The sequence below is a fragment of the Trichomycterus rosablanca genome, chromosome 27 (assembly GCF_030014385.1).
Source record: "Trichomycterus rosablanca isolate fTriRos1 chromosome 27, fTriRos1.hap1, whole genome shotgun sequence".
In the NCBI taxonomy this organism is placed as follows: Eukaryota; Metazoa; Chordata; class Actinopteri; order Siluriformes; family Trichomycteridae; genus Trichomycterus; species Trichomycterus rosablanca.
This window is the reverse complement of record NC_086014.1, coordinates 5,831,069-5,856,266: the sequence shown is the minus strand read 5'-3', so window position 1 is coordinate 5,856,266 and position 25,198 is coordinate 5,831,069. Positions and strand designations below refer to the sequence as shown.

Sequence of the window (25,198 nt, the reverse complement as noted above, 5' to 3'; positions counted from 1 at the left end):
CCCAGTGAAAGCTCAGACCTTAACGTTATCAAACATTTGTGAAAATGCATGAAAATGGCAGTTTGACCACCTCCTTGTTTCTACACTCACTGTCCACTTACCATATAGAAGCACTTTGTAGTTCTACAATTACTGACTGTAGTCAATATTTCTCTGCATGCTTTGTTAGCCCCCTTTCATGCAGTTCTTCAATGGTCAGGACCCCCACAGAGCAGGTATTATTTAGGTGGTGGATCATTCTCAGCACTGCAGTGACACTGTGTTGTGCTGGTATGAGTGGATCAGACACAGCAGTGCTCCTGGAGTTTTTAAATACCGTGTCCACTCACTGTCCACTCCTACCTAGTTGGTCCACCTTGTAGATGTAAAGTCAGAGACGATCGATCATCTATTGCTGCTGTTTGAGTCGGTCATCTTCTAGACCTTCATCGGTGGTCACAGGACGCTGCCCACTGGGCGCTGTTGGCTGGATATTTTTGGTTGGTGGACTATTCTCAGTCCAGCAGTGACAGCGAGGTGTTTACTAGCACCACCACCATGTCAGTGTCACTGCAGTGCTGAGAATGATCCACCATCTAAGTAATACCTGCTCTGTAGTGGTCTTGGGAGAGTCCTGACCATTAAAGAACAGCATGAAAGGGGGCTAAAAAGTATGTAGAGAAATAGATGGACTACAGTCAGTAATTGTAGAACTATAAAGTGCTTCTACATGGTAAGTTCTATAAGGTAAATGGACAGTGAGTGTGGTGGTTTAATGTTATGCCTGACTGGTAGATGGATAGTAAAAATGCTAGAACTATTCATGTTTATGTAAAATTGTAGGTTAAAAACCATTTAACCATATTTACCAAGGCCACCAATGTTTCAAAGCTGACTGGACTGCATAAGCGCAATGACCTAAATGTAGACAGTCCCCTGTACTAAAAGTAAAGCTCAGTATGCATTGTAAAGAACAAAAGTGCTGCACAGTGTCTGATTCAATTCAGAAGGATTTAGGAGAAGAAAAGGACATCTGTCATCTTCGATATGTCTTCACGCCAGACCTGAGTCCCAAGTTCAATCAGTACTTCAAGTTCCATCCATTTAAACATAAGCCATTTCAAAACACAGACAAAAAAATGGAAATCACACGGCATGTCAGGAGCTGATAAATATCATAGTGGAAAAGATACCAGGGTGCTGATGTCACCTAACAAAGGAGAACTGCAGCTTTACACCTTATCTGTATTAACAACATGTGTGGCATATCTGGGATTAGAACGTCCCATCTCCTCATATCAAAGAAAACAATTCAATCATTTAACTTAATTGATACTTTTTAAATGTAATAAAATCATCTTTACTGTTGCATTGGTGGGCGGCACGATGGCTCGGTGGGTAGCACTGTCGCCTCACAGCAAGAAGGTCCTGGGTTCGTACCCCAGACAGGGGCGGTCCGGGTCCTTTCTGTGCGGAGTTTGCATGTTCTCCCCGTGTGTGCGTGGGTTTCCTTCGGGAGCTCTGGTTTCCTCCCACAGTCCAAAAACATGCAGTCAGGTTAATTGGAGACACTGAATTGCCCTATAGGTGAATGTGTGTGTATGTGTGTCTGCCCTGCGATGGACTGGCGCCCCGTCCAGGGTGTTACTGTGTGCCTTGCACCCATTGAAAACCTGAGATAGGCTGACACAACTGACACACGCCCCCTCCGACACGTGAGGCGAGTTCATATGCGGATCAGCTCTGTGCATGGAGAGCCACACCCTGATCAGCATCATTCCCCAACTCTGTGCAGACGCCGTCAATCAGCAAGCAGAGGTCGTAAATGCACCAGTAATGATTAACCTTGGTCCGGCTTTCCCGTCCCTGAACGACAGGCAATCGTTGTTCGCGTGGCCGCCCAGCCCAGCCGGATGGCAGAGCCGAGCTCCGATACGATACGGTGTATTCGAAATCCCAGCTCTGGTGTGCTAGTGTGTTTAACCATTTGAAATTTAAAGTCTTGATTATGGCGTGTTATTGTCACACTAACACAAATACTAATAATGCATTTAATTTCTATTCAAGTGTTATTTCAGTGGTTAAGCTGGTTTACTGGTGATTGGAAGATAGCACAACCATTACTAAGCTGCCACTGTTGGGTCGTACTGCAAGACCCTTAAACCCTCAATTCATTGGACTGTACTTAATCAAAGTTGTAAGTTGCTTAGAAACAATAACATTTGAAGTCTTTTGTACCTGGATTAACCCAAAGTCGAACAGAAGCAGCACGAAGATTTGTACTCACTATAAGAGCAGCCATAGACTTCCACCCTGAGGCCGATCCAACCCTCCAGGCTCCACTCCCGAGGAATGAAACGCAGGTAACGTGTTCTGAGTATGTGTGGCAGTTTGTTGTGAACCACCCCGTCTGCATCTGTGTTTCCAGTAAAAATCTGTAGAGCCAAATGGGAGAAAAAACAAACATGATCAGTGAGGGTTCTGTAAAATATGGACAATTAGAAATGCAACATTTTGTGTATTAAAATATCAGCATCCCTGAAGTCTTGTGGGTTTACATCTACTCTTCTAATTGGGTTCACAAATCATTTTGTTTTAAGCCTTTATCTAAATTTTACCTGTTGTTAAAAGTAATACCTCAAGTTTCTTCTAGGACTGAGATAAAAAAGAAGGTGAGATTTTTGGAGGTGAGACAAAGTGTCCTGATGTTGTATTATGCTGATGTTGTATTATAGAACACACTGTACACACTGGGGTTGTCATCCTGGAAGGTGGGCATGTCAGACCTGTGTTTTAATTGGATATAAAGCAGTGAAGGAAACTTGTCACCCAGTCAAAGCATTACACCCCTGAACATTCCAAGCTCAACACCTATGTATATGCGGGCAAAACTAAGATTCATCTGACCACAACAGTTCCAGTTATATAGTCCAGTGACAGAAGAATCAGCTTCACTGTAGAAGAGCTGTAACATTATGACCACTGACAGGTGAAGTAAATAACACTGGCCATCATCTCTTTATCACGGCACCTGTTAGTGGGTGGGAAAGCTGATGTGTTAGAAGCAGGAAAAATTGGCAAGCGTGAGGATTTGAGCGAGTTTGACGAAGGCCAAATTGTGATGGCTAGACGACTGGGTCAGATCAGAGCATCTCCGAAACTGCAGCACTTGCGCGGTGTTCCCAGTCCGCAGTGGTCAGGATCTATCAAAAGTGGTCCAAGGAAGGAACAGTGGTAAACCGGCGACAGGGTCATGAATGGCCAAGGCTCATCGATGCACACGTGTGGTCCGATCAAATTGCTGAAGAAGTTAAAGCTGGTTCTGATAGAAAGGTGTCAGAATACACAGTGCATCGCAGTTTGTTGCGTATGTGGCTGCATCGAGTCTGCTGCGTGGGAAAAGGCCGGATTAGTAAGTGGGTGGGGTTTTCAAACGCTGTGCAAGGACCCTGGTTAGCAGCCTGAGGAGCCTGTGCAGAAGAGGAAGAGCCTCATGTACAAATCCACCGAGGCGTGGGCGCTTGTCAGAGTGGGCGTGGGACAGGCAAATATACCCTCCGCAGACGAAATCCGGTTCCCCAGCAGCGGAAGACGTATTGGCTACACTAAATTGGGAGAAAAAGGGAGAAAATGCATAAAGACTGTAAACAAAAAAAAGCCAGGCTTACCCTTCTAGACTTAAAGCAGGCAGTCAGGTAATGACCATTCATGTTGGGCATGGGATCAGACAAAGTCTTAATTGGGCAGAAGAATGGTTTAGTCAAAAAGTGTGCTCTTACATTAAGCTTGTTGTCCTCTAGCCGCTCAGGTGGCGCAGCGGTAAAGTACGCTAGCGCACCAGAGTTTCTAGTTTCTAGGATTTCTAGATGCATCGTATCGAAACTCAGCTCTACCTTTCCGACTGGGTTGGGCGGCAGTATGAACAACGTTTGGCTGTTGTCCAGGGGCTTAGAGGTAGAGGTAACTGGTGTGACTGCGGCCCCTGCTGGTTGACTGACGGCGCCTGCACAGGGCTGAAAGATAACATCGAGGGGGGTGTGACCCTCCGTGCGCAGTGTCTCTCGGTGTATGAACTCGGCTCGTGCGGGTGAAAAACGCAGGCTGTACTGATTGCGTGCCGGAGGGGGCGCAAGTCAGTTGAGTGGCGTCCTCAGTCAGCGGCAAAAAAAGGGTCGAATCAGTATAGAGGACTCAATCAGGGTAATTGGACACGATTAGAATGGGGATAAAAGTTGGGGGGAAAAAGTGGGAAAAAATAGATAATTAAAAAAAAAAAAAAAGCTTGTTGTCCTCTTTAGAAAATATGCAGAGTGAATTTACAGCTAAAAGGGACGTGACAGACAGATGGACAGACTACCCTGCCCGTCTAATTTGAGTAAGTAAGATGTTTAAATGACTAGACAACAGTGGATTTGTCACTGTCTCAAAGTGTTAGTTCCACAGGAAAGGAGTAGAGAAGTGATTAAGCTCTGAAACGTCTTCTATTGATTCAAGAAAATAGTAAAGCCTGCTTGTTTTTCTTCCGAACAGGGAGGCACTGCACCCTCCAGCTCCGGTGACTTCAGATCGATTCCCACATTGTCAAAACAGAGCAAGTGCAAAAACAAAAAAGAAAAAAGCAGTTATTCAAGCTAAAGAAACGAACTGAGGTAAATCCCTCTGCATTTAATACTTGTTTAGGCTAAACTAATTAAACTAATAGGTTTACAGATTGATTTAGGCTTGAATTGTCACTGAATGGTCACATGTTATGCAGGTGGTCCTAAAGTTTTGGCTCATCAGTGTGAAGGTGATAGGTGAAGTGAATAACACTGATTATCTCTTCATCACGGCACCTGTTAGTGGGTGGGATATATTAGGCAGCAAGTGAACATCAAGGGCCAACTTGTGATGGCTAGACGACTGGGTCGGAGCATCTCCAAAACTGCAGCTCTTGTGGGGTGTTCCCGGTCTGCAGTGGTCAGTATCTATCAAAAGTGGTCCAAGGAAGGAACAGTGGTAAACCAGCGACAGGCTCATGGGCGGCCAAGGCTCACTGATGCACGTGGAGAGCAATGGTTTGAAGGCCCCACCTCGCAAGTTAAAGTAGTTAAAGGACCTGCTGCTGACATCTTGGTGCCGGATACCACAGCACACCTTGAGGGGGCTAGTGGAGTCCATGCCACAACGTTTCAGGGTTGTTTTTGCAGCAAAAGGGTTACCAACACAATATTACACAGGTGGTAATAATAATGTTATGCCTGAAATCACATAGTATTACTCCATATCACTCACACCACCGTTATCTTCATGTCTGTACTGTTTCCAGTCTCTTCCGGTGTCACTATACAGCAGTGCATAGCTGGTCACCCAATCAGAGCTGCCGAAACAACCTTGGGTGGCCACGGCTATGACCTCCACTCTTTCACCCAGGTCGACCTGCAACCAGCGCAGACGGTCCGTGCGCTCTGGGCTCCAGCCTCCATCACCTAAATCACACATACAGAGACACAGTTTACATACACTAAACTGTAATGGGATCTTCAAAAAGTTTCAGCACTTTTATATATATATTTAGGTTGGAACGGTGAGGGCGGAATGGAGGAGTAGTAAGAGCTTATAGTCCGGATTTAGCGCCATCTGATTTCCACCTTTTTGGACGCTCAAAGAAGCTTTAAGGGGAAGAAGATTATCATGTGATGATGATGTGAAAGCAGCGGTTGTTAAACACAGAAATAAGTCAATTTCACGACTGTTAAATGTGTATACAGTATAAACTGTATGTACAGATGGCATTGAGCTACGTAGTCCTGTAGGTTAGTGTGACGCATCATGCATGATGCACCCAAGTGTATCACAGGGTGGCACAGTGGGTAGCACTGTCGCCTCACAGCAAGAAGGTCCTGGGTTCGATCCCCAGGCGGGGCAGTCCGGGTCCTTTCTGTGTGGAGTTTGCACGTTCTCCCCGTGTCTGCGTGGGTTTCCTCCGGGAGCTCCGGTTTCCTCCCACAGTCCAAAAACGTGCAGTCAGGTTAACTGGAGACACTAATTGCCCTATAGGTGTATGTGTGTCTGCCCTGCGATGGACTGGCGCTCCGTTCAAGGTGTTACTGAGTGCCTTGCGCCCATTGAAAAGCTGGGATAGGCTCCAGCAGCGAGTGAGTGGTGTATCACATTCCAATAAGTTAGCTAGCTTATGTCACTTATGGCTCATAATTATATGCTTAATTTAGCAAGTTGAATCTATCGAGGTGTGAACATTTAAAGAGTTCTGCAGGTAAATTATTGAAAAGGATCCAAACCCCTGTGGGGTACGAAAGAGATGCTGACTCACCGTGTCTACTGTTTAACTTAGCATAATATGCCGAGTGACTTTCTGAGGAGGCAGAGGAGTTCTGGAACGAGGTGGGAGGAAGATCTGAGACCAGCGGGCCATTACAGTGATCTGGAGAAGGGTGGAGGAAAAACATATATTTATTTAGGGTTAAACCATGTAGGCAAACAAACTGTATAAATTTGTAGTTCTACAATTACTGACTGTAGTCCATCTGTTTCTCTACATGCCTTTTTAACCTGCTTTCACCCTGTTCTTCAATGGTCAGGACTCTCCCAGGACCACCACAGAGCAGGTATTATTTAAGTGGTGGATGTATGTGTTGTGCTGGTATGAGTGGATCAGACACAGCAGCGCTCCTGGAGTTTTTAAATATCGTGTCCACTCACTGTCCTCTCTATTAGACACTCCTACCTAGTTGGTCCACCTTGTCGATGTAAAGTCAGAGACGATCGCTCATCTATTGCTGCTGTTTGATCAGTCGGTCATCTTCTAGACCTTCATCAGTGGTCACAGGACGCTGCCCACGGGGTGCTGTGGGCTGGATATTTTTGGTCGATGGACTATTCTCAGTCCAGCAGTGACAGTGAGGTGTTTAAAAACTCCATCAGAATTGTTGTGTCTGATCCACTCATACCAGCACAACACACACTAACACACCACCACCATCAGTGGTCAGTGTCACTGCAGTGCTGAGAATGATCCACCACCTAAATAATACCTGCTCTGTAGTGGTCAAGAAGGCTAAAACAGTATGTAGAGAAACAGATGGACTACAGTCAGTAATTGTAGAACTACAAAGTGCTTCTATGTGGTAAGTGGAGCTGATAAAATGGACAGTGAGTGTAGAAACAAGGAATGGTGTACATGGCAGTTGTAGCCTAGCGGTTAAGGTACTGGACTAGTAGTCAAAAGGTTGCTGGTTCAAGCCCTACCACTGCCAGGTTGCTGCTGCTGGGCCCTTGAGCAAGGTCCTTAACCCTCAATTGCTCAGAGTGTATTCTGTCACTGTACTGTAAGTCGCTTTGGATAAAGGCGTCTGTTAAAAGCCGAACATGGTATTCCTGATACCACACATTTTTACAGCAAGTGTGTGTGTGTGTGTGTGTGTGTGTGAGAGAGAGTCCTCTTTAGTACTTGAGCAGAGTACAGTGCTTTTTCAGCTAATTAACCTTTGTAAAGCTTTAAATGACATAGCATTCAACTTTGCAAGAGAAGAATATGAACAGAGAGAGGGAGATAAAGGAACAGACAAGGCGAGTGGGCATGCAGGCATAACATTATGACCACTGACAGGTGAAGTGAATAACACTGATTATCTCTTCATCACGGCACCTAGTGGTTTAGTGGGTGGGATATATTGCGCACTCTGGGATGCTGATCCAAATTCAGTTGTCAATGGTGCCATCGGTCTGGTCGGTTGCTTAGCAAGGAGGACAGGGGATTTTGAGCATAGCGTGTTCCCTTGTACTGTAATTTACAGCTGAACCTGTCTGATCTGATCAACAAGGCTTTTCCACCCCAATAAACAATCACTTTAAAACATCCAGAGCTGTAATGACTCTGTCTGGAAATGCCTCAATGGAAGTATGACAAACTTGTCCCAAATTACACTCAGACGGTTGATTGGATATAATTAAACTCCAGAGGGTATTATGGGTATTCTGTAGGACAGCGAGTCACATTGTTTGCACACCGACCTAACACATCACCTTTAGGGCATTTACATGCTATTCAGCACTATGCTGATTCTGGATTCCTAATGAGCAGAAAATAATCACTTACTGTGTGTGTGTGTGTGTGTGTGTGTGTGTGTGTGTGTGTAAAGTAAATGGACTGAGCAACATTTCCATAAAACCACCTCCTTCTTTCTACACTCACTGTCCATTTTATCAGCTCCACTTACCCCATAGAAGCACTTTGTAGTTCTACAATTACTGACTGTAGTCCATCTGTTTCTCTACATACTTTTTTAGCCTGCTTTCACCCTGTTCTTTAAAGGTCAGGACCCCCACAGGACGACCACAGAGCAGGTATTATTCGGGTGGTGGATCATTCTCAGCACTGCAGTGACACTGACCACTGATGGAGGTGGTGTGTTAGTGTGTGTTGTGCTGGAATGCGGATGGAGTTTTAAACACCTCACCGTCACTGCTGGACTGCGAATAGTCCACCGACCAAAATTATCCAGCCAACAGCGCCCCGTGGGCAGCGTCCTGTGACCACTGATGAAGGTCTGAAGCACAACACACACTAACACACCACCACCATGTCAGTGTCACTGCAGTGCTGACCATCCAGTCAGTAATTGTAGAACTACATGGTGCTTCTATATGGTAAGTAGAGCTGATAAAATGGACAGTGAGTGTAGAAACAAGGATGTGGTCATAATGTTATGCCTCATCGTTGTACAACTTGCCTCAATTTCTATTATTTTACACGGAACAATGAGAAAATCCCAATATCATAAACATCCTGATGATCCAGTCTTTCCTTAATTAAGATCCCCATCCAAAGTCAGCACTCTCTACTGTATCTGCTTCCAATAATAAGTAACAAAGCACCGTAAAGGTGGCTGTAGGTGCAGAGCATCTCCTATTAATAAACTTCCTCTATTCTCCAGAACAGAGGTGCTAATGGGATTTTAAGGGGGTTTATTCACATCAGAACTGGGTCAGGAACCCAACCAAACACAAAATAATAAAAACAGAATATGGTTCTCAAGAGCAGGAAAGGCTTTAGGGCCTAAAAGGACAAAAAAAACATGATGCAAGATAAAGCAAAACGTGTGTAAGGAGAAAACAAGATGAGATCATCTGTTTACTGCTACTCAAACCATCCAAAATAACATGATTTGGGTTTATTGTTGTTTTGGGCTTGTGTAAGCCCTGGGACGTTCCAAAATACAGATGTATGTGGTTTACAACAAAGGGACTGAACACAATCCTGCGGTGAGGATGCCCTCCTCTTCACAAATCAAGAAACAGTTCTGGGTATGGACCCAGGAACTAAGTTTAGGTGCTAATCCATTCAAGTCCTTGTTGGATGCAAGAGTCTTGTTTTAAATTTGAGAGTAATTTGATCAGGTGCAGACTGCAGTACGTATCAGACCTCTCTCACATTGTATTGGAGGTGCATTACAGAAATACCTGTTAGTAGATGGGATATATTAGGCAGTAAGTGAACATTTTATCCTCAAAGTTGAAAAACGAGCAAGCATAAGGATTGGGCGTGTTTGACAAGGGCCAAATTGTGATGTCTAGACGACTGGGTCAGATCAGAGCATCTCCAAAACTGCAGCTCTTGTGGGGTGTTCCTGGTCTGCAGTGGTCAGGATCTATCAAAAGTGGTCCAAGGAAGGAACGGTGGTAAACCACATGGGGAGCGAAGGCTCCAACAGACCAGTTAATGCTGGTCCTGATAGAAAGGTGTCAGGATACACAGCGCATCTCAGTTTGTTGCGTATGGGGCTGCATAGCCGCAGACCAGTCAGGGTGCCCATGCTGACCCCTGTCCACCGCCGAAAGCACCAACAATGGGCACGTGAGCGAATGTTTGAGGAATGGTTTGAGGAGCACAACAACGAGTTTGAGGTGTTGACTTGGCCTCCAAATTCTCCGGATCTCAATCCAATCGAGCATCTGTGGGATGTGCTGGACAAATAAGTCCGATCCATGGAGGCCCCACCTCTCAACTTACATGAGTTCCATCTTGGCGCCTAGTGGAGTCTAGTGGAGTCCATGCCTCGATTTTCCTCTCTACTCTGCACCTATGGTGTCACATAATTATGTGAGCAATTGTGTGTATGTGTGAGTGTGTGTGTTTGACTTCTAAGGTCATGCAGTGTAGGTTGGCCTATTGTTCTGGGCCATAATTACTTCTGACACAGTGCTGACAACACTGCACCAATTACTGACTCCAACGAGTATACCGCACTGTTGAGAGAGAGAAGCGTTTACATTTACAACCGACTCTAAAATCATCTCAGGTGAGCCATCCACATGTGATCAGCACTAATTACAGGATAGACACGGTGTTAAATGCATCTCCGAGATCCAGTCTGTTAAACCTCAAACACATACAACCACGTGACATTTGTAGTGAATCGATGTTTTAAGAATGTCAGATTGGAATCTTTAAGCCAAGCTACAATTCAGCTGTCTGGCAATGCTGTTGTACAACCCCAACTCAGAAAAAGTTGGGACAGTATGGAAAATGCAAATAAAATCAAATAAAAATGCAGTGTTCCTTACATTTACTTTGACTTTTATTTCATTGCAGACAGTTTGAACCTGAGATATTTCATGTTTTATCTGGTCGACTTCATTTCATTTGTTAATAAACGTCCATTCCTGCATTTCAGGCCTGCAACACATTCCAAAAAAAGTTGGTACGGGGGCAAATTAGGGCTAGTAATGATGTGCTTCCATGTCAGGTAATGTCAACAGGTGATTGCAATCATGGTTTGGTACAAAAGCAGCATCCTCAAAGAAAGATAGGAAGGGATTTGCGTATTTCTCCCTCTACCGTGCATAATATTATTAAACGATTCAAGGAATCAGGAGGAATTTCTGTGATCTTCAATCCCTCAGGCGGCACTGCATCAAGAACCGCCACTCAACAATAGCTGATATGACCACATGGGTGAGGGATTACTTTATCAAACCTTTGTCAAGCACTACAATACAGTTAGAGTTAAATGCACAAATGCCACCTAAATCTTTACTGTGCAAAAAAAAAAAAGCCTTATGTTAACCATGTCCAGAAGGGGCGTCGACTTCTCTGGGCTCGGAGGCATCTAGGATGGACCATCACACAGTGGAAACGTGTATTGTGGTCAGATGAATCAGCATTCCAGGTCTTTTTTGGGAAGAAATGGACCACAGATGAAAAGGACCATCCAGACTAGTCCAAAAGCCACAGTCAAAGTAAATGTAATGTGTATTGTAATGTAATGCATTCGCATTTTCCATGCTGTCCTAACTTATTCTGATTTGGGGTTGTATATAGTCTGGCTGCACCCATTTATAATTATATAGAAAACTGGTCATTTACCAGGGACAGAAGGAAAACCCACCGACATCTCTGAAACCGAAAACAGCAGTGGTTTTGGTCTTGCAGTCTCTAAGCCCATGGTAGTTTAAGGTTTGCTTTACTGTAGTCAACGTATGACCTGTTTTTGCTAGTTTCTGGAATATATGTGGACGTTTATTCCAAGTTTATTCCCATTAGTGATGGCAGATTTATACAGTAATTTATATATTGTGTGTGTTTTTTGTGCTCACATGGCACCATATGAGTTTCACTGCATTAAACACAGCAGCCGTTCCATCTTTTTATGACATTAATCTGCGGCTCAGGAACTAACCTGCGCTAATTGCCAGGAAGGCAGGAAGTCACCCTCAGAATTTGCATGGGTAAAATTTCAAATGAGCCCCGGTTAATTAGAGAGCTCTCGAGTCATCTGATTGGACAAGGCACATTCTGAGCACTCGGTATTTGCATCCATGAATATTTATGGACTCCACTTAGAAGTGTGCGTTTTTGAATCTGTACGCAGCTCTATTAAAAACTACATACTTAATCCAGGTTTACAACCCCAAATCAGAAACAGTTGGGACATGCAAGCATGGAAAATGCAAATGATAAAAACTTTGACTAACTTTAACATTTTGACTATATACACTGTTCAGCCATAACATCAAAACCACCTCCTTGTTCCTACACTCACTGTCCATTTTTTCAGCTCCACTTACCACATAGAAGCACTTCATACTTTTTTTAACCTGCTTTCACCCTGTTCTTTAATGGTCAGGACCCTCACAGGACCACTACAGAGCAGGTATTATTTAGGTGGTGGATCATTCTCAGCACTGCAGTGACACTGACATGGTGCTGGTGTGTTAGTGTGTTGTGCTGGAGTTTTTAAATACCGTGTCCACTCACTGTCCATTTTATTAGACACTCCTACCTAGTTGGTCCACCTTGTAGATGTAAAGTCAGACACGATCGCTCATCTATTGCTGCTGTTTGAGTCGGTCATCTTCTAGACCTTCATCAGTGGTCACAAGATGCTGCCCACGGGGTGCTGTTGGCTGGACGTTTTAGGTTGGTGGACTATTCTCAGTCCGGCAGTGACACTGAGGTGTTTAACAACTCCATCAGCATTCCAGCACAACACACACTAACACACCACCACCATGTATGTCAGTGTCAGTGCAGTGCTGAGAATGATCCACCACCTAAATAATACCTGCTCTGTGATGGTCCTGACCATTGAAGAACAGCATGAAAGGGGGTTAACAAAGCATGCAGAGAAACAGATGGACTACAGTCAGTAATTGTAAAACTACAAAGTGCTTCTATATGGTAAGTGGAGCTGATAAAATAGGCAATGTTGTTGAAGTTAAAAACTTTCTATTTATGGGTGGCACCATGGCTCAGTGGGTAGCACTGTCACCTCACAGCAAGAAGGTCCTAGGTTCCATCCCCAGGTGAAACGGTCCGGGTCCTTTCTGTGTGGAGTTTGCATGTTCCCTCCGTGTCTGTGTGGGTTTCCTCCAGGAGCTCCGGTTTCCTCCCACAGTACAAAGACGTGAAAGTGAGGTGAATTGGAGATACAAAATTGTCCATAACTGCCTGTCCTGTCATGAATGTAACCAAAGTGTGTAAAACATGATGTTACAATGCTAATAAATAATTAAACAAACACACACACACACACATTGATGTACCAGGAGGAAACTACGATCTACTCACGGTGATGGTGATGATGGGCAGACAGAGCTGACCGGAGCGTGCACAACACCGTCAATCCGACCGCGAGCAAAGTCCTGCAAGCACCGACACCAACCGGCACGCTTATCACGTTCACTGTCATCTTCATCTTCATCATAAATAAACACACTTTATTAACAATCCACAGAGTTGCACCAGAACCAGGTGTAAGATCCAAACACGTGCACACGCCTATTTAGAGAGATTCAGCGGCTCGCGCCTGCTTCAGCTTCCCTGCGCGCTCTAGATAAAACACACACACACACACACACAAGCGCGCACACCTACGCACACACACACACACACGCTCTCTCTCTCACACACACACACACACAAAATACAAAACATACACACGCTCTTTCTCTCTCTCTCTCACACACACACACACACACACCGTACAGGGACACCTTAGAGACCCACATACACTTTATATATTATACAATACAATGCAAATGTTAATTAACTACACACAGAGTATTTGATTCATCTTTCCTAACTGCTGCATCCTGATCAAGGCTACAGTGGGTCCAGAGACTGAAGGGTGAAAACACCCTCTGGAAAGGAAACCATCCATTGCAGGGTATCACTCATTCATTCATTCAGTCACTCACACTGTGAACCTGTTGTACCTAGAGGAATCCCAATATGACAGTGGGAGAACATGCCAAACCCTTAAAGATATTGACAGATATGATCCATTGCAGGGTATCACTCATTTATTCATTCAGTCAGTCACTCACAATGAGAGTCTATTCCAGTGCTTAGTCAGTCCACATACTGAAACTGTTGTACCTAGAAGAATCCCAGGATGACAGTGGGAGAACATGCCAAACCCTTAAAGATATTGACAGATATGATCCATTGCAGGGTATCACTCATTTATTCATTCAGTCAGTCACTCACAATGAGAGTCTATTCCAGTGCTTAGTCAGTCCACATACTGAAACTGTTGTACCTAGAAGAATCCCAGGATGACAGTGGGAGAACATGCCAAACCCTTAAAGATATTGACAGATATGATCCATTGCAGGGTATCACTCATTTATTCATTCAGTCAGTCACTCACAATGAGAGTCTATTCCAGTGCTTAGTCAGTCCACATACTGAAACTGTTGTACCTAGAAGAATCCCAGGATGACAATAGGAGAACATGCCAAACCCTTACAGATATTGACAGATATGATCTATTGCAGGGTATCACTCATTCATTCATTCAGTCACTCACACTAAGGGACTATACGAGTACTCAGTTAGTCCACATACTGAAACTGTTGTACCTAGAAGAATCCCAGGATGACAGTAGGAGAACATGCCAAACCCTTAAAGATATTGACAGATATGATCCATTGCAGGGTATCACTCATTGATTCATTCATTCAGTCACTCACAATGAGGGCCTATTCGAGTACTCAGTAAGTCCACATACTGAAACTGTCGTACCTAGAGGAATCCCAAGATGACAATAGGAGAACATGCAAAACCCTTACAGATATTGACAGATATGATCCATTGCAGGGTATCACTTATTTATTCAGTCATTCACAATGAGGGACTATTCGAGTACTCAGTCCACATACTGAAATGGTTGTACCTAGAGGAATCCCAATATGACAGTGGGAGAACATGCCAAACCCTTAAAGATATTGACAGATATGATCCATTGCAGGGTATCACTCATTGATTCATTCAGTCACTCACAATGAGGGCCTATTCGAGTACTCAGTTAGTCCACATACTGAAACGGTTGTACCTAGAGGAATCCCAGGATGACAATAGGAGAACATGCCAAACCCTTAACGATATTGACAGATATGATCCATTGCAGGGTATCACTCATTTATTCATTTAGTCACTCACAATGAGGGCCTATTCGAGTACTCAGTAAGTCCACATACTGAAACTGTTGTACCTAGAAGAATCCCAGGATGACAATAGGAGAACATGCCAAACCCTTAACGATATTGACAGATATGATCCATTGCAGGGTATCACTTATTTATTCAGTCATTCACAATGAGGGACTATTCGAGTACTCAGTCCACATACTGAAATGGTTGTACCTAGAGGAATCCCAATATGACAGTGGGAGAACATGCCAAACCCTTACAGATATTACAGATATTGACACCCTCTGGAAAGAAAACGATCCATTGCATGGTATCACTGATTCAAACGTCTCTTCCATTACTCAGTCAGTCCACATACTGAAACTGTTGTACCTAGAAGAATCCCAGGATGACAATAGGAGAACATGCCAAACCCTTACAAATAGAACAGACAGGCAATGTCAAAACAAAAGTCCAACAACAACAGCTGCTTAGTCCACCACTGGGTACAACCCAGAGCTCAGCAAAACAACCAGAAAGCTGACCAGATGCACCTGATCCAAAGGAGCCTATCCCAGCTTTTCAATGGGCGCAAGGCACACAGAAACACCCAGGACGGGGCGTCAGTCCATCGCAGGACAGACACACACACACGCATTCACCTATAGGGCAATTCAGTGTCTCCAGTTAACCTGACTGCATGTTTTTGGACTGTGGGAGGAAACCGGAACACCCGGAGGAAAGCCACGCAGACACCCAGGACCTTCTTGCTGTGAGGCGACAGCGCTACCCACCAATTCAACCCATTGAAATTACAAATATATTAATTTGATTAATTGATCAAGGACCTAAAAGGACAGTTCCTGTTTTTACACAGGACCAGTTGCTGCTAAATGAAATGAATCAGGGTCTCATTGGGTATTCACACGATCACTCACTTACTCACTCACTCACATATTCCCATGAGAACACAAGGACACCATGGTAAGACATATCCGTGAGGAATTTGGGTTGATTTCCCAATGTCCACTGGAGCTGTGTGGATTAATCGGTTAGTTATTTCTCAAGCAGTACTGCTTGATCAATTTAATCAAATTGTAATTCATTAGCAGCGCACACAGCAGCTTGCGGTGGGTTAGATTTTCAACAGAATTAATGAAACTTCAGAGAAATGTCGCTGAGCCGGAGGGAGCACGTGTTGAGGTCAGAGCTGTAGATTTAATCTGGATTACTGGATTAAAAACATAATCCAACGCAAATTCTGAACAGAAGGTAATATTGTATTTAGCAAGACAGACATCGTGCCCAGGTTTTCACATGGTCACCTATGACTGCAGTATATACACCGACCAGGCATAACATTATGACCACTTCATCACGGCACCTGTTAGTAGGTGGGATATGTTAGGCAGCAAGTGAACAGTTTGACAAGGGCAAAATTGTGACGGCTAGACGACTGTGTCAGAGCATCTCCGAGGAAGGGACAGTGGTAAACCGGCGACAGGGTCATGGGCGGCCAAGGCTCATTGATTCACGTGGGGAGCGAAGGCTGGCTGCTGAAGAAGTTAATGCTGGTTCTGATAGAAAGGTGTCAGAATACACAACAGTTTGTTGCGTATGGGGCTGCATAGCCACAGACCAGTCAGGGTGCCCATGCTGATCCCTGTCCACCGCCGAAAGCGCCAACAATGGGCACGTGAGCATCGGAACTGGACCACGGAGCAATGGAAGAAGGTGGCCTGGTCTGATGAATCACGTTTTCTTTTACGTAACGTGGATGTAACGCCGGGTGCGTGTGCGTCGCTTACCTGGGGAACACATGGCACCAGGATGCACTGTGGGAAGAAGCCAAGCCGGCGGTAGCAGTGTGGATGTTACTTTGTTGTAGACCGTGTACACCCTTTCATGGAGACGGTGTTCCCTGATGGCTGTGGCCTCTTTCAGCAGGTTAATTCGCCCTGCTACAAAGCAAAAATGCTTCAGGAACGGTTTGTAAAGCACAACGACGAGTTTGAGGTGTCGACTTGACCTCCAAATTCCCCAGATCTCAATCCAATGGAGTATCTGTGAGATGTGCTGGACAAACAAGTCCGATCCATGGAGGCTCCACCTCACAACTTAGAGGAGTTAAAGGATTTGCTGCTGACATCTTGGTGTCAGAAACTTACAATTTGCACATGGTACTGTTTTTATTTGCACAGTTTTAAATTGCACGTCTGTAACTGCACCTTTAGGCTCCCCCCTTTTTAGTTTCTTTTGTTCTTGTCCTGTTAGATGTTTTTATATTCTTATTTTTTATATTATATTTTATTTTCTCTTTATATATATACTGTATATATATATATATATATATATATATATATATATATATATATTTAGATTTTATATCTTGTATTTACTTTTGTCTTAATTATTATTTTTTTTAAATTCTTTTATTTACCTCATTGTAATGTGTTATGTTTTTTGTAATAATTGTTATTGCTGCTGCGACACCGCAATTTCCCTTCAGGGATTAATAAAGTACTCAAACAATCAATCAATCAATACCACAGCACACCTTCAGGAGTCTAGTGGAGTCCATGCCTCGACGGGTCAGGGCTGTTTTGGCAGCAAAAGGTGGACCAATACAATATTAGGAAGGTGGTTATAATGTTATGCCTAAGCAGTGTAACTACTCATCACAACCCTGATAAGCAGAACAAGCTACAACAACAAAATTCCACATCAGGTTCTACTCATCAGCCTAAAACATGTAGTGGAAAATGTAAGTAATACGTTTCTACTTGAATCTGACTCTCCTCCATCCTCCCAAAGCCCACTTCAGTAAAGTAAAGCACAGAGGAACTTGGCTGGTGTTCCACATTTTCAAAGAAACAAAAATCCTCTAATCTGTGGTAGCGCAAACGGAAAAATGTGCCCTCTGTTTGGAGCTGAAGTCGAAAATGCAAGAAGAGCCATGAATAAATAATGACATTACTTATTAATTACATGTTCAGGATGGTATTTCTGCCTGCCCTGTCTGTTTTCTTGGCTTTAGTTGCTCATTAAATATTAAATCGTTCAATATGGTTCGATACATGTGCCCGGTTCTTAGTATAGCCCAAGTTCATAGAGCCACTTCATTAATCCAGACTAATCAGCCGTATATTTAAGATACAGCGGTACCTTGAAAGTCAACGTCAATTGGTTCTGGGAGTGGCGTTGAGTTTAAAAGGTGTTGAGTTTCAAGGTATTTTTTCCCATAAGGACGTATGGGAAACCTGTTAATGCGTTCCCTGGTCCTGTGGAACTGCATATATTTTAGGCTCATGTAAAATAATGGGGTTGTTTTGACACAATTTCTCAAATCCCCGAGCTGTAACACAAGTTTAAAAGTGAAACAGGAGAAAAATCCAGTCTAACACAGATACATGTGGAGCTTTCAAAGTGAATCTGACTGTTATTCCACACAAATGCAGGTTCGTCTCATATGCGCACTTTGATCTACGTATTACAGCACCGGTCAAGCCGAGCGCAAACCCGTTGAGTTTAGGGATACACATTTCTAGACAAAGGGTGTCGAGTTTCAAAGATTTTGAGTTTAGGGGACGTTGAGTTACAAGGTACCGCTGTAATTGGTACGTAAAGGGAATGAGGATAGAATGCAGTGGTAAAAACATAGGCAGTGTGAAACATTGTCTATATGGATCATTTTTAAGACTCACTGGTGCCACTACAGAGCGACAGAAGAACTCCAGTGGCACCAATGATGAGGTGAATGTGTCTGAGTATAGAGCTGTATAGTTACAGGCTAGTCAAAGTGCCCATACTAACAGGGTAGACAAGCATCAGACCAATGGAGGAACGTCGACTTCAGGCGCCATCAATCAGCCAGCAGAGGTAGTTGCATCAGTTACGAGGAGACCCTATCCGGCTTACTACTACCCAGTGATGGCATAGTTACCTTTAAAAAGTAACTTAGTTACTTTATTGATTACTTGATTTTAAAAGTAACTAAGTTAGATTACCAGTTACTTTATTAGTTACATTCAGCAGCTGCCGTAATGCAACTGGAGCTGCGTAGGCGATTGAAGCGGAATAAGAAAGCGGAAAACTAAGTCCTCTGTTCACAAGTGTAAGTAAGATAAATAAAATAAAATTTTTAAAGACAAATAAATAACAAAATTTTGGCGAGTGGGGTTTGTAATGAGTCTGTAACTATGGTGATATTACGTCATCACGTCCCCACGTGTAGTACGTAGCGGTGTTGTGTGCATACTGCACACTTCTGTACTGAAAGTATGTACTTCTTTACCGGCCGAGTAGTGCATACTTCCTCCAATCTAGTGCTTACTCTGTAAGTATGCGATTTCGGACGCAGCTCGTGACTTAATTGTCGCAGAGGCCAGACGTCACTCCCCGAGATGCAAAAATAGTAACGCACAGTAACTTGGATAAGTAACTTTAATCTGATTACTGGATTGGAAATAGTAACTCGTTAGATTACTTGTTACTGAAAAATGTGGTCAGATTAGAGTAACGCGTTACTAAGTAACGCGTTACTGACATCAGTGCTACTACCCCACCCCTATGTGAACAGCAGGCCAATCGTTGTTCATGTGGCAGCCCAGCCAGGTCGGATGGTAGAGCTGAGATTCGACAGGATGTATTCGAGATCCCAGCTCTGGTGTGCTAGTGTGTGTTTTACTGCCGCGCCACCTAAGCGGCCTATTGTGAACATTTTAATTTGAATATTTCGAAACTATTTTAAAGTGACCGTACTAACTGTGTAGACAGGCATCAGAACGTGGACATCAGACCAATGGAAGAACATTGACATTCCTGTCAGATCCACCTCGGAACATACAAAAGTTAAAGGACTTGGTGGTGATGTCTTAAACTGGCGACTGCAAAACTCTGTTTTGACAGCATATAAAGCAGGTGTTCCTGTTTTGGCTCATCAGTGTACACACACACACACACACACACACACACACATTTACTATAAAATTTGTTTCACTCTGTTTCTCAGCTCTTGAATCCCTCTGTTGAGTTCTGTTGATTTGCTTGATGTGTTTCTCCTCAGACAAGAAGAAAAAAGTGAAGCGAATCCAATCTCGACTCGTTTAATCTTGTTAGGTGATGTACAATGTGGTTGACACAACAAAGCGTATGAGGTGTAATAGAAACGAGGATCTGCTCGTGGGAATTCCGTTAACCCAGATTCTCGGAGGCAAATTTACCAAACCGTCCGAGCGGAAAGCAAATAACCATTAAACTCTTCTCATCGGATTAAACTATAAATCAATTTATTGCCCACGCGCATTAAATCCACTGGGAAGGCCATCCGATCGTACATGGCCCGAGGCTCGGCGGTGAACTAAAAAAGAAGGTGGCACATCGGAAACGGTTTAGCTAGGTTAATTGGGGAAAAAGAAAATAGTTAATATCCTTTTTAAAGCTGTTTTGGATGTGTGCAGGGGACAGGAATTAAAGATGGGTCCACAGCCTCTCTCAGCAGACATGATTTATTGCGCTACATGAGGTCGACGTGCTCCAGTGCATCTTGAGGCCACAGTGTTTGTGCTTAGGTGAAGAATGTTTGTGTATATTAAAAGTGTGAAGATGCAGTAAGATGGAATACCAATAAAATTCGAATTTATTCAGAGCAATATGGCTCTATGTATAATATACCTCCATTCCTGCCTTTCAGACCTGCAACACATTCCAAAAAGACTTGGGACGGGGGCAATTTAGAGCTAGTAATGAGGTGATTCCTCATTACTTTGATGATCTTTGATGAGCAAAGATGATCAGAAGATCTCTGGAAGGGATTTGCATATTTCTCCCTCTACAGTGCATAATATCATTAAACCATTCAAGAAACCAGGAGGAATTTCAGTGCATAAAGGCCAAGGGTGCAAGCTTAACCTGAACACCGTGATCTTCGATCCCTCAGACGGCGCTGCATCAAGAACCGCTTCTCAACAATAGCTGATATGACCACATGGGTGAGGGATTACTTTGGCAAACCTTTGTCAAGCACTACAATACAGAGTTACATGCACAAATGCCACTTAAAACCTCACTGTGCAAAAAAGGAAGCCTTATGTTAGCCATGTCCAGTAGCGGCGTCTGCTTCTCTGGGCTCGGAGGCATCTAGGACGGACCATCAGACAGTGGAAACGTGTATTGTGGTCAGATGAATCAGCACTCCAGGTCTTATTTGGAAAAAATGGACCTGTGTGCTCCGGACCAAAGACGAAAAGGACCGTCCAGACTGTCTGTTATCAGGAACAAGTCCAAAAGCCAGGGTCTGTCATGGTATGGGGTTGTGTGAGTGCCCTTGGCAAAGGTAATTTACACTTTTGTGATTTCAGCATTAAGTACATTGAGATCTTAGAGCAACTTCAGGACGTCATCTTTTCCAGAGACGTCCACATGCTGCACATATTACAAAGGGTACGGGTACTGGACTGGCCTGCCTGCAGTCCTGACCTGTCCTCAACAGAGAATAAAAGCTGAAACACTAAATCGCTTGGTATCCTCGGTGCCAAAACGTCTTTTAAGTGTGGTGAAAAGGAACAGCAACATTACAAAGTGGTAAATGCTTTACTGTGCCAATTTTTTTTGGAATGTGTTGCAGGACTGAAATGCAGGAATGGATGTTTATTAATAAATGAAATGAAGTTGAATAAATGAACCTGGAGACAGAAGATGTACAAATGTGAACCAAACTTCTCAGCACTTAAAATCACACCATAAACCCTTCTTCAGATTTGCTTTGGGACATAGGGGGATTGCATATCCCTCTCCCCTAGCTTTCATTTCAGTTTTGGGAAGCCAGTGACCCATTCCTCCCACAATCGTTTCCCAATGCAAACATTTTTTTTATTAATGCAAGCATTTGGGAATTACTGGAGTCTTTAATTCTCCAGTAGTTCCACCAGCATCAGTCACCAGAACATGATCTCCATGGCACTTCTTTCGACAGTACGTCAGCGGGCGCTTATATCAGTTCCACCGAGGCGCTCACACTACTTATTTTTAATCTCCTTTTGCTATTAAATTGAACTTGTATGTGTGTACATGTGCGCTCTCCACTCCGTCATCCGAGACGGCTCGGCTTTCGGGTTTCAACCCCGAGCAAGTAAGAGCACTTCAGAGCGTCTCTGCCTTCAGACAGCTCGTCAATAGAGCCATTATGTGACCTGTCAAACGCTTCTCTTACACACACATTAAAACATGGTAGTGTGTTCTCATCAGTAAATGTGTGGTCTCTCTATCTTACATCTTCTTTCAGTACGTCTTACAGTGCTTGGTGTTCATACAAGTGCTGATTTGCAAATGTCGGGACAGCAATGATGTTTCTCTAAGCCTCGTGTTGTGGTATCATGGACACTGACCTGAGCTGTGTATACATCAGTTGTTTCGATGTTTTTCTGCAATCTTCTTCTTAAGTCTTCTAGGAAGAGTTGCCACTGAACCCTTGGACAAATTTCAGCAGAACAGGTATACAGTACTTTAGGTTAGGATTTTAAATTCCCTTTTTATTTATAAACACAAATTTAACATAAAACGTGAAAATATGTTTAAATAGAGGTAAAAAGGCAATGAAAAATAGATCTGTTGTACAATATACAATATAATAAGGGCAACAGTGAAAAATACACTGATAAGGCATAACATTATGACCACCTTCCTGATACCTGTTCCTGTTGGTGCCCCTTTTGCTGTCAAAACAGTCCTGCAACTGTGACGCACTGTCTATTCTGACAGTTTGATATACAGTACAGTAGCTCGTCTGTTGGATCGGACCACACGGGCCAGCCTTCGCTCCCCACGTGCATCAATGAGCCTTGGCCGCCCATGACCCTGTCGCAGGTTTACCACTGTTCCTTCCTTGGACCACTTTGATAGATACTGACCACTGCAGACCGGGAACACCTCAGATTGTTGAAGAAGTTAATGCTGGTTCTGAGAGAAAGGTGTCTGAATACACATATATGCAGCAAAAGGGGCACCAACACAGTATCAGGAAGGTGGTCTTAATGTTATGTTTTAATCCAAATATCGGACCAGCCTTACTGATGAACACTTGGAAGCCTGCTTTAGAATTGGAATTGTCCAGACTACATAAACCTGGCTGACACCATTCAGTACAAATCATCAGAATAAGGTTAGTGTGATCGCGATGACCTGTCGACTGACTGAAATAGTAAATCTCAAGCCACAAAAGTATGTGTTATAACCAAGTGTTTTAACCAAGCTGATTTTGTCATTTTAGACACCCCAAGACACAGCTATGAAAGAACTTAAACTTTCCTACCTTGGAGTTACATCTATGGGTTATTATTTTACCCATGATGCAGTGCTGCTAGAATGACTGAGACTGCAGAACTCTGCCTTTATTTATTTTGCTTAGCAATGCAAGGACAACAGCTTAGCCGAACAGGGTCATCATTCTTTCCCTCTCTCATTCTTTTATGGAGTGAGGTTTTCTCTCATTCTTTCTACTGTGGCTTGTGGCACTTCACATGACCAGTTGGGATCCCTTACTGGATTAGATTGGGGAAAATCAAAAGTTGGCTGTTAATAAAGCAGATAATGAGTGTAAGCTATGTTCACAGACTTTTAAAAACCTGCATCCCTTTAATGCTGAAAGATTTAAATCCATAACAAAAGCAAAACAGTGCATTTAGACATGCATTAAAATGTATTAAAATGTATTAATTTAATGTTAGCTAAGACTAGTACAGTGGTACCTTGCAACTCAACCCCATTATTTTACATTAGACTAAAATACATGCAGGTTTCCCATATGCATTAACAGGTTTCCCATACATCCTTATGGGAAAACAATACCTTAAAACTCAACGCCTTTTAAACTCAACGCCACTCCCAGAACCAATTGACATTGAGTTTTAAGGTACTGCTGTATATGCAGGCATTTTTTTTATTTTATTGTAATGTTTTTGGTCTGTTTTTTTTTTTTCCTTCACCCCCTTCAGGTTAAATAAGTCCATGACACCCCTGGATGTGATTTCTCCAAAGGTCACACACTGACATTTTTTGGACAGATCGCTCAGAATAGTGCTTTAAAAAGGGAATTAAGCCGATTTCTCCCTAACCTGTGCACCACACCAGGACATAAATGTATTTATATATACATAATTTTTTAACATTTTATCAGCTCCACTTACCATATAGAAGCACTTTGTAGTTCTACAATTACTGGCTGTAGTCCATCTGCAGCGCTGCTGGAATTTTTAAATACCGTGTCCACTCACTGTCCACTCTATTAGACACTCCTACCTAGCTGGTCCACCTTGTAGATGTAAAGTCAGAGACGATCGCTCATCTATTGCTGATGGTTGAGTTGGTCATCTTCTAGACTTTCATCAGTGGTCACAGGATGGTCTCAGTCCAGCAGTGACAGTGAGGTGTTTAAAAACTCCAGCAGCGCTGCTGTGTCTGATCCACTCATACCAGCACAACACACACTAACACACCACCACCATGTATGTCAGTGTCACCGCAGTGCTGAGAACGATCCACCACCTAAATAATACCTGCTCTGTGGGGGTCCTGACCATTGAAGAACAGCATGAAAGGGGTCTAACGAAGCATGCAGAGAAACAGATGGACTACAGTCAGTAATTGTAGTACTACAAAGTGCTTTTATATGGTAAGTGGAGCAGATAAAATGCACAGTTTTTATATAACATTAAGTGGGGCCCAGGTTTGAAGATTGGGCTAGCCAGAATAGGGTCTTGTTCTGGTGGTCCTTCATCCACACATTTGAACCTTGTACATGGCTTGATTCCTCCTCCAGACTCCAGCCATGCTGAAGCACCCTGAGATCATTACTGATTCTCCACCAAATTTTAAAGTGGCTGCGAGACACTGTGGCTCCTCAGGTGTTCATCTAACCATTAGGCAACGAGGATTTGACACTAAGCACAAAACTACGTCTATCTATCTATTTATCAGTTCATCAAGTTCACCCTCAAAGTGTTGGATACAAACAGAAAACTATCCATATAAATGAGTGTGTTTAAATTTGTATGTGAGATGAGAGTGTTAAATGAGTTTATTATAAGCAAGTAGAGGAGATTGGATTTGTTCTGTGATGAATTTACTGGATTTATTTTCCTGTGTTGAACAGTTAATAGAATTACTCACATGGCCCACACATAATGAATATAAAGCACTGAACAGTGTAGAGCCATGGTTATCTTCCAGATTCATTTGTTTCTATAAATTAGGATTGTGAGATACTGTATTTGCCCATGGGTGAATCACAGTCCTTTGTTTGTTCATT

General features: G+C 43.3%; 1 protein-coding gene and 1 long non-coding RNA gene across 4 annotated transcripts in view; both read right to left on the bottom strand.

Annotated features, from left to right (window-relative positions):
* cntnap5b (contactin associated protein family member 5b) overlaps positions 1 to 23,231 on the bottom strand; it is a 56,884-nt gene extending 33,653 nt beyond the window's left edge. Inside the window, exons 1-6 of one of the 3 annotated variants that reach the window (XM_062989277.1) lie at positions 23,204 to 23,231; positions 22,281 to 22,362; positions 13,052 to 13,125; positions 6,293 to 6,403; positions 5,254 to 5,447; positions 2,267 to 2,414 (exon numbers count right to left, since the gene is read on the bottom strand). In XM_062989277.1, the coding sequence (XP_062845347.1) occupies positions 2,267 to 2,414; positions 5,254 to 5,447; positions 6,293 to 6,403; positions 13,052 to 13,125; positions 22,281 to 22,297 (544 nt within the window). In that variant the 5' untranslated portion in view covers positions 22,298 to 22,362; positions 23,204 to 23,231. Of the gene's footprint in view, positions 1 to 2,266; positions 2,415 to 5,253; positions 5,448 to 6,292; positions 6,404 to 13,051; positions 13,185 to 22,280; positions 22,363 to 22,583; positions 22,624 to 23,203 lie in introns of those variants that run through there. The other 2 variants (XM_062989276.1, XM_062989275.1) reach the window with 2 other exon arrangements.
* Positions 23,232 to 23,284: 53 nt separating this feature from the next.
* Positions 23,285 to 25,198, bottom strand: part of LOC134304378 (uncharacterized) — a 3,904-nt gene continuing 1,990 nt past the window's right edge. The window contains exon 3 of the long non-coding RNA XR_010007839.1: positions 23,285 to 23,432. This is a non-coding gene — a long non-coding RNA (uncharacterized LOC134304378). The remainder of the gene's footprint in view (positions 23,433 to 25,198) is intronic.